Source organism: Mus caroli, unplaced genomic scaffold (assembly GCF_978045245.1).
Source record: "Mus caroli unplaced genomic scaffold, Mus_caroli_1 scaffold_2, whole genome shotgun sequence".
NCBI classification, from domain to species: domain Eukaryota; kingdom Metazoa; phylum Chordata; class Mammalia; order Rodentia; family Muridae; genus Mus; species Mus caroli.
In genome coordinates, this window is record NW_028227257.1 from 92,113,041 (window position 1) to 92,122,491 (window position 9,451).

General features: G+C 31.3%; 1 protein-coding gene across 1 annotated transcript; it reads left to right on the plus strand.

Annotated features, from left to right (window-relative positions):
* Positions 1–6,961: 6,961 nt before the first annotated feature.
* On the plus strand, positions 6,962–7,891 carry LOC110290137 (olfactory receptor 4P4-like). Its single transcript, XM_021156620.2, has one exon. It carries the CDS (start codon positions 6,962–6,964, stop codon positions 7,889–7,891), a length of 930 nt encoding a protein of 309 aa, XP_021012279.1.
* The last annotated feature ends 1,560 nt before the right edge of the window (positions 7,892–9,451 follow it).

The window sequence follows — 9,451 nt, forward strand, 5'->3', positions numbered from 1 at the left end:
CTGCTTATCCCATTTTTGTTTCTCATGGAAGAGTCCATGGACCTTTTATTTTAATGGTGAGGCTCTTGAATGTGTTGGAATTATGCCTCATGTTACTCAGAGATGCCTAACAAACTGATGTGTAGACATTGGGCTGTGCTCTAGGATGGTATATTTGTAAAATTTCTCTCCCTATATCTCAGTGTCTCCCTCACCTAACTTGTACTTCCATTCAGTTTAGTCATAAGAATATTGCAGGTTTCAATACAAAAAATATACTGGATATTCCACTTCAGCTTTTATATGTGTGTAATAATCAAAACTAGAATATAAATTAAGATTGTAGTTTTCATTGTTGCATTATATAACTACATTCTATTTAATAAATTTACAGTACATTTATATATTAATAGATACACCTGAAAAACAGTTTAAGTAAATTTGTTAGCTAGACAAATTAAAATCATAGACAAAACCTAAAATCCTTCCTCAGGATCTATTATTTTTCTTAATTCATAATTATTTAAACTTTAAGCAAACTAAGAAACCTGTTTACTTAATTTTTATTCATTAATTTATTCATTTCTTTTTCTTTTGTTTCTTTTCCTATTTTTATTGAAAGTATAATATTTCTCATAAATAATCCTGATTAATAATTGTATATATAATATTCATTCCTTTTTCTATAGCAAAGCATGTCTCTTCTTAATATCATGGAAATATGCCCTTTTTAGATCTCAGGTCTTTAACCATTTATTCAATATTCTGCTGCTGAATTATTAAAATCCTCCAATGTAACTTTTATCATTTCTGGAATTTAAAGTAATAAATTAAATACACACTCTCCTCCTCTGTATGTTTCCTGGAGACTTACTGGCTCTTTATTCCTTTTGTCTTCATGATGTATTTCGTAGTAAGAAAAATCAAGCAGTGATTTCTCAACCAAGTAGTTGAGAAAATTGGTGCTTTTTAGTACAATTTTAACATTTTTAAAGAAGGTCTTGGGTTTTACTATTCCCATTTTGTGACTTTAAACAAAATAAAGTGGATTTGGTTTACATCAGGTAACTTCATTCTATAACTCTCACTCTTTTTTTTTTTTTTTTTTCGATTTAATGCCCTTTACTACACCAGGTGTTAGTGTGTGTTCATGGAAGGAATATACTTGATATTATATCAATGACTGTAATTGGCCATGTTTAAATGACCATGCTTTGATATTGATGTTTCTTCTTCCCACTGTGTTAACATAGGTAGTTATAGCCTAGGTTAGACTTGAGCTCCCAACCGTTCTATTTCAGTCTCCAACATACTATGCAACAGACATGTTCCACCATGATCAGGAATATTGGTATTTTTTATATTATAGTTTTTAGATTATCCTAATTTTAGCCGAAATCGTAAGGATTATTGATATATGGTATGAAAGATTATTTAAGGAATAAACAAAAGTATGTGCATGGGCATAGTGGTGCATGTGTGTGTGAGTGTATGTGTGCGTGCGTGTGTATGTGTGTGTGTGTTTGTGTGTGTGTGTGTGAATTTGTGAGGGAATCCAGTCACTGATGTCCTGAGGCTGTTTAGTGACTGGGATCTCTAGATCACTAGCAACGTCATGTGTGGCTGGATGATTATTTATAACCCTCATCTGGTGTGAGCTTCAGCTTTTCTGCTAACTTCGCCCTACAGAAAATTCTTCTGGTGAGTTTATAATTTGTCAGGTAAACCAATCTTTTCTGGAGTGGAACGTCAACATACAGAATTAAGGACAAATGTTTACTTTAGACTCCATATTAATTCATAAAATATCCAGCAATTTTCTGTCTGTTTCTTACATAAAGTAATTTTAGTAATAGAAATAGGTGTTATGATTTGACTAATTTGGATCTATAACTCATTCCACTTATTTTAAATTCTTTCTTCCTATAAGAACATGACCCTTACTTTTGTGAATGTTTCATGAGTGACAGGTGTCAGTTGTCTTTAAAAGATGCAAGATATTTTCCTATGAGCATCTACTAGATGAGAGAGAGAGAGAGTGAGAGAGAGAGAGAGAGGGAGAGGGAGAAATATTCAAGAAAATTTAAAAGTGTTGAAAAGTATGTAAAGAAGAATTAAAATATCAGTGTAGAAATCCAGAAAAAAAAATATAAAGGAAGAGAGATAATGGACTTATAAAGGTGAAATTAAAGGCTAGTATAAATTTTCCCTTCCCATCATCTTCTCTGAGTATATTCTCTGCTTTTTGTCTCCATTCTTTAGAATGCAATGTAAGTAAATGTTAAATAGAGTCAACTGTTTTGGAGAGGAACCTTATTTTGAGATCAATTCAAAATGTCCATAGAGATTAAAATGTGACATGTCAGAGATGCAGGTGGGCACAGGAGGTACATGATGCCTATTTAAGTTAAAAAAAAACACATAAGGGGAAATATCACTAGATTGTTCAGTAGATCAAGAGAGTATTGACTATGCAAAAAGTTATTTACAACCTACCAAGAAGAACAAATTGAAACATGAAATACATTCTGGCAAGAACTACTTTCTCACTCCCTACTCCTCAGAGTGAGTGAAAGAGAAAAACATACAAACAAAAAATCAAACTCACATGAAAAGAGAGTTAACTGTAGTCAACCCCTTCCTGCAAAAAAAGGAACAAATCAAATTGAAGAACCTGTTTATTTACTTGCCTTTTTTTTTTTTTGAGGTAGACTGTGTTGATGATTATGTAGATAATTGAATGATTAAAATTAAACTAAATTAAATATTTGAAATGATTTATTTTAAGCATTCAAGAAATATTTAAGAATCAATTTTTGGTCAGAATAGAAGGAGATCAGTAAAAATGAGAAGACTGGACAGAATTAATTTGATCCCCTTCACAGGATGAAGTTGCTCCATTAACTTATCTAACATTTGAGAGTTCATTATTTCAAACTAGCTAATGATTAAAATGTTACTTAAAAGTGTATTTACCAGTACTAATACCATCAGAGGAAATCTATTACAGGACAAAAATTGCACAGAGCACTGGGTGGTAGCGGGGATTCAAAATGCAATATAAGTAATTTTCTTAGGGTTTCTTGGAAGCATGTAAGTCACATCTTTTAAAAAGGTGTAAGTTCATGAAAATCAAATGCAGATGGAGGTTACTATTATAAGGATTTAAAAAGAAATGTTTGGGGCCATTGTACCTTTGTTTTTAGGACTAATAATTTTATTGTTCTGCATGCATCTAGAAGTTTTATTTGCATTGTTTTCAATATCATAGCACTATATTTAGATATAAGGCCTTAAGATAATCATTATGATATTAATGACTCAATATATTCTTTGGTAAAATGGGTTTATTAAGACTTAGTGCTATTCCATTCAAAGTATTAATTACTTTAGGGAACCTATGAATAAGGAAAATGAGAAGGATTGAATATCAAGGCAAGAATATACCTACTGATGCCTCTAGGAAAATAGCTTACCAAGGTCGCATATTTTATTATGCTAAAACTAAAATAAGCCCTAATGATTTCACTTTCATATGTTTAAAGTTTGACTAAAAATTAATTTGGCAATGATTGGGAGAACAAGTATACAATCTTAGCAAAAATATTGTTATACGTTTATTAAAAATATGTCAGTATTATACACATTAAAAAGTAAATCAAGAGAGTAGAAAACTAAATTAGAAAATATGTCACAATTTTTTGTTTCCAATTCTGCTCATGTAGAATGTCTACTGTACCTGCTCTAATTGGCTGTGAATCCTGAAGCTGAAGAATCCATGGCTTTTTGCACAGGAAAATGAGCCTTAGTTTTTTGTTCATAAATATATGGAACATAAAGGACTGAGGAACACTTCTAGGCTGCAATTTTATTGTCTATATATTTCTTCCTTTTAGTTATGTACACTTAAAAACTCAATTTTGTACATACTAGTAATTTGAGACTGCCTTGATACACTAAAAGTTAATTCTGGTGGTAAAAATAAGATAATATTGAAAGAGGAAAGAAAATGCATGTGTAAGTTCATCATGTGACTTTGAATGTTCTCAGTTTATGTCATACCTTTGGCTCCAGACCTAGAAAATTCTAATTTCAAAGTTCTGACATATTACATGGTACTGCTGTGGATTCCTTTACTTAATCATAAGACTCAATTAATTTTTACATTTCTCAATCTTCAACTCTTCTCATATGTATATCAAAGTAAACTGAACATGTTGACATACTTGGTAATTTTTAAAAAAAATTTTTCTCCTCCATTTTTACACTTAAACTTAAGACACAGGGGAGGAAATATTTGGTCTATATTTGAGTGTTGAAGGAAATGAACTGAGATCACAATTCATGTGCTATCACATTAAAATTCTTTGCTGACTTAAGTACAGAAGCCAATCATCTTTTCAATTCTACACACTCAATGGAAGTTTATAGAAAGAAAAAGATGAATTAGCAAACAAATTAAAGAAAAGTTTGTCAAGAAGCAGAATAAAGTCTCAGCTGTAGCTTTGTGGAAAAAGATAGCTAGAGATTTAAACCAATTTGGAACTGGAATTATAATTTTAGACCATATATAGTAATATATATTTTTAAATTTTTTGTCAGTAAGACAGAATGATCATTTAGTTTTTATCAAGTATTGTTTAACAACTCAGTTTCTCAGTGACTCATGTTATATGTGAACTAAATCTTAATTTTGTTTTTGGAAATATTTACCTCTATGCACCTCACTAAAATAATGTTGCTGTTAGACTCATATAAACTAAAATGACTTTGAGTGAACATGACTCTAGAAGTAGCAATTACTTATATCTCAGTAAAAACTATGTTAACAATGGATATTAATTGTTTGATTATAATGTAATTATAAATCTTGAAATTATATTGTAGAAATAAATTCTTTAACACTGGTTTTCATTTTAATGTGAAAGTTAACATGGATAATGTAATTCTTAACAAAGAAATTAGAAGGGAATTTAACAAATGAGTAGGTAAGTAACGATAATTTAAAAATTACTAGAATATACAAAATATTTTAGTAATGGCCATACCTTTACTGTTATTTGAATTCAAATTTATTATATCAGCATTGATTACTTACTCTGTTATTTTTTCCAGCAGGACTGGGAAAAGTAGGAAATTAGAAGTACTCCCAATCTCTAACCCAGTGTCTCAAATTTCATGAATCAAATCCTATTGGATTGTCATTTTATTCTTGATGGATAAAATAAAAAAATATGATTGATTCTCTCTTTGACCTTTAATGAAAATACTTTTGTTTAGAGATAAAATATTTAACTAGGGAATCTCTTCCTTTCTTACCTAAGTTATCTTTTCATAAGAAAATATCAATTTCTTCAAAGAAGTCAAGTTCACTGAATTCTTGGAATATTTATTCTGTACCATTAAAATTTAAATTACAAATTCAGATTTTACAAATCTCTGAATATGAAGTTACTGGACACTTACTGATTTATATATTAATCACTCCTACTGTGGAATTATTTCTACATAGATTTTCACATCTTATGTGGCAGATAAACTTGATTAATAAAAAGATTAAGTATTACAGAAATATCCATTCAGTGACATAATTTGAATATATAACTTGGATGTCAGATATGTTCCAATAAAAACAATTTTACACAATTTGTTCTATAAAATAAACAATATCAAGATTCCTCATACATTTTCACAAGCAGCAAAAATTGAGTAAAATAGAAACTAAAAGTGGAGCCCTTCATTTAATATATAATAGAAAATATATTTATATTTTATGTATATTTTATTTAATATATGTGTTATATAAAAGATAAATATATAGGCAAACCTGTATTATTGCATGTATATGATTTCAGGACTGACAACTTGGTTTTGGGTAACCAATTAAGGATCTCACTCCTGAGGAGAATATTTCTTTTGCTCTCAGGACTCCTTAGTGGCCTATAATACTTGTTTGTGTGGTACAGGTGAATTTCCCATTTCTATGTTAACATTTCTACTATACCTTCACAGGTCTTGTGTAGTAAGACATATTATGGTCTCAGGGTTTTAGTAAGGGGTGGGTTTTGGCATGGTTGGAGAGTAAAATTGAAGGGTAGAAATGATATATGTGTATTTTATATAAAAATTTAAAAAGCAAAATTATACAAGTGAGTTTGTATTCCAGTATTCTTAGTTTTAATAACTACCATGTTGCATGAGTAATTAAGTATACAATTTTAATGAAGTAACTTAAGAAATAAATATGCTTTAATTATAAAATCTTAAAATTATAATACAAAAATCACAGATAATAAAAGGGAAAATATGGAAAATTATTAATTGCTTTTAAGGTGTAATTTTTATTGAATGCATTCCTGTGTGTCTTGATTTGGAATAAGATTTATAGAGCAGGAGCTGCTTGTAAGCAACCCCACATGAGTATCAAGAGCCAAACTCAGTTCCTCTCTAAGAGCCTTACTCATTCTTAACACGGAATGATGCCTACGGCCCCCTGGACAATTACTCAAATCAGTTTTATGGACTTGTTACTTAGACTGCTTATTTTCCAGTTCACATACACACCTATGTATATAAATTGTGTTCAATTTTATTTTATTATTTATATATTTAAATTAAACTATAGTATATCCCATGAGTCAAAATTTGACCTACTGTTTTAGACTACACTTTACTTGTGCTTTGAATTATACTTTTATTTTTAACAGTCTTGGGGGCTGTTAGGATCCCAAACTCATCATTTACAAGAACTTAATTGCATATTCACAATGTTCAGTAACTAGCCATAATTCTAAGCCAGTCTTTTAATATTTGATGACTCAATTTAATTTTATTCATGTGAAAACTAACATAAGATCAATAGGGTTATCTCTCAAACAAAAGCTGATGTCAGTGTTAATTATCAACAATCTCCATATTGATATCCCTCATTAATCTATCTGTCTTTTCAGGGACCTGCCATGTTGTTCTATTTCACTGAACTATGGGGAATGTTACTGTGTTTATTCTCTTGGGACTTTCTGACAATCAAAACATTGAAGTCCTCTGCTTTGTATTATTTCTATTTTGCTACATTGCTATTTGGATGGGTAATGTTCTCATAATGGTTTCTATCACATACACTCAGCTCATGGACCAACCCATGTATTTCTTCCTCCATTACTTATCACTTTGTGATCTTTGCTACACATCTACAGTGACTCCCAAACTCCTGACTGATTTACTGGCAGAAAGAAAGATTATTTCCTATAATAACTGCATGACACAGCTCTTTGTTCTTCATTTCCTTGGTGCCATTGAAATCTTCATTCTCACAGCAATGGCCTATGACCGTTATGTTGCCATCTGCAGGCCCCTGCACTACACTGTCATTATGAGCAGACGGAGATGCAATGAAATCCTTGCAGCTTGTTGTACTGGGGGATTTGTGCACTCAGCCAGTCAGTCGCTTCTCATTGCTTGTTTGTCCTTTTGTCATCACAATGAGATAGATCACTACTTCTGTGATGTATATCCTTTATTGAAATTGGCTTGCACTGATACACATAGAATTGGGCTCTTTGTTATTGTTGATTCTGGCTTAATTGCTTTGGTGACATTTGTAGTTTTAATGGTATCTTATTTTCTGATAGCATATACCATTAGTGTTTACCCTGCAGAGAAACGTTCCAAAGCTCTTTCAACATGTAGTTCTCATATAACCATTGTGGTCCTGTTTTTTGTGCCTGTTTTCTTCATTTACATCAGACCAAATATAACATTCCCAGAAGACAAAGTGTTTGCTCTTTTCTACACCATCATAGCTCCCATGTTCAACCCTCTGATCTACACACTGAGAAACCTGGAGATGAAGCGTGCAATTAAAAAAATGTGGTATCATCAAATACCTTCAAACAAGAAACAAATTCCATGAAAGACACGAAAAATGCATATATGTGAATATCAAGTCATTCTATAACTGTCTTGTTCTTTTTTTCACTTATTAGAAATTAATAATAGTTCACAGGGTTGTGTGTGTGTGTGTCCTTTATTCTCCCTTCTTTTGTCTTTCAGCATGACTTTCATTGGACTGAGATTCATTTCAGTGTAAACCAAATGCTGATTTTGTGAATTTTATTTTCCTTAGGGCTCATTATTTCCTTGAGGCTTTTTTCTTTCATCAACTATAAATTCTAGAAAACTTTAAAAAATAACTTACAAGGTTTCTTGAGCTATGAATAGTGATCATCCTTGTTGTCATTGCATCTCTAAAATCACTGTTTAGTTGTTTTTCTTAGTAGAGACACAGGGCTTCAAATGTCCAGGCCTAACTGATTGTATAATGTTATTTTAATTCAATAAAATAAATAATATGTTCCTTTTTAAAAGCATAAATTTTATAATTAATAATGAAATAACTAGAAATCACATGTCAGGAATCAATGATTCTGTAAATAAATTTTCATGTATAACTACATATGTAGCTTTTCATTTCTATAACTGCATAGACTAATAAAGAAAAAATATAATATGTTAGTAAATACATTATTAATTATACAACTCTATTCACTGAGAGTATCATCTCTGATATTGTATATTGAAAGTTCAGGATTTTTAATCCAGCAACATGTCTACTCTGGCTGGAATGTAGATGTGTCATTTATACTGACCTTTAGTCCCAAGCATGAAGTCTAATTGAGAGATAGATAAATGTACAAATCAGAAAAAGAGTTTACATCATAAGATATGCCCATTTTCATAAGAACAGTGCAGGTAAGAGAGGTTATTTAGGAGAGTGCAGCAAGAGGCAGTGTAGTTAAGTTGAAGTCAGTTCTGTCTGTTGAGTTAAGGGCAATTGAGTTCAGTTCAGTCAGCTGAGGCAATTGAGTTGAGTTCAGAGAGTCAGTGCAGTGGAGTTGAGTTCATGCAGTTGAGTTGCAGGTCAGCAGAGGCAACTGAAGCCAAAGAATAAGGAGATAGAGGATTAGAACAAATTGTCAGAGTTCTTTTGAGCAGTTCAGTGAATGAATTCAGATTTGAATCTGTCAGCTAAGAGAGGAGTTTGAGCCAGACATCTCAATTGAATTTGCCAGTCAGAGTTCAGAAAGAACTAGGAAAGGTAAGCATATTCAGAAGTAAGTCTCAGAGGTTGAAAACACTGAGTGCCTAGATTTTATGATGGCTAGTAGCTTTCAGGACTAGGCCTAGGTTACCTGACAGAAGCAGTAAGCCACCAAGGAGACAATTACTTCAGCCAAATAATAGTTATTCTCACACATGTTAGTTTTCTAGGTGCAAACCTGAAAACTATTGTGGAATTAATAGTTGACCTATATGAAAACGATAAGTTTTTTTTCTTTCCTTTTCTTTTTCTTATCATTTTAAAAGCTCAAAATGAAGACACCAATATATGTGATTTCTATAGCATTAGTCTTATTGGCTTAAAAAGGGCTACATTCTAATTGTGTATTCACATGGCCTTTTCTCTCCAAAG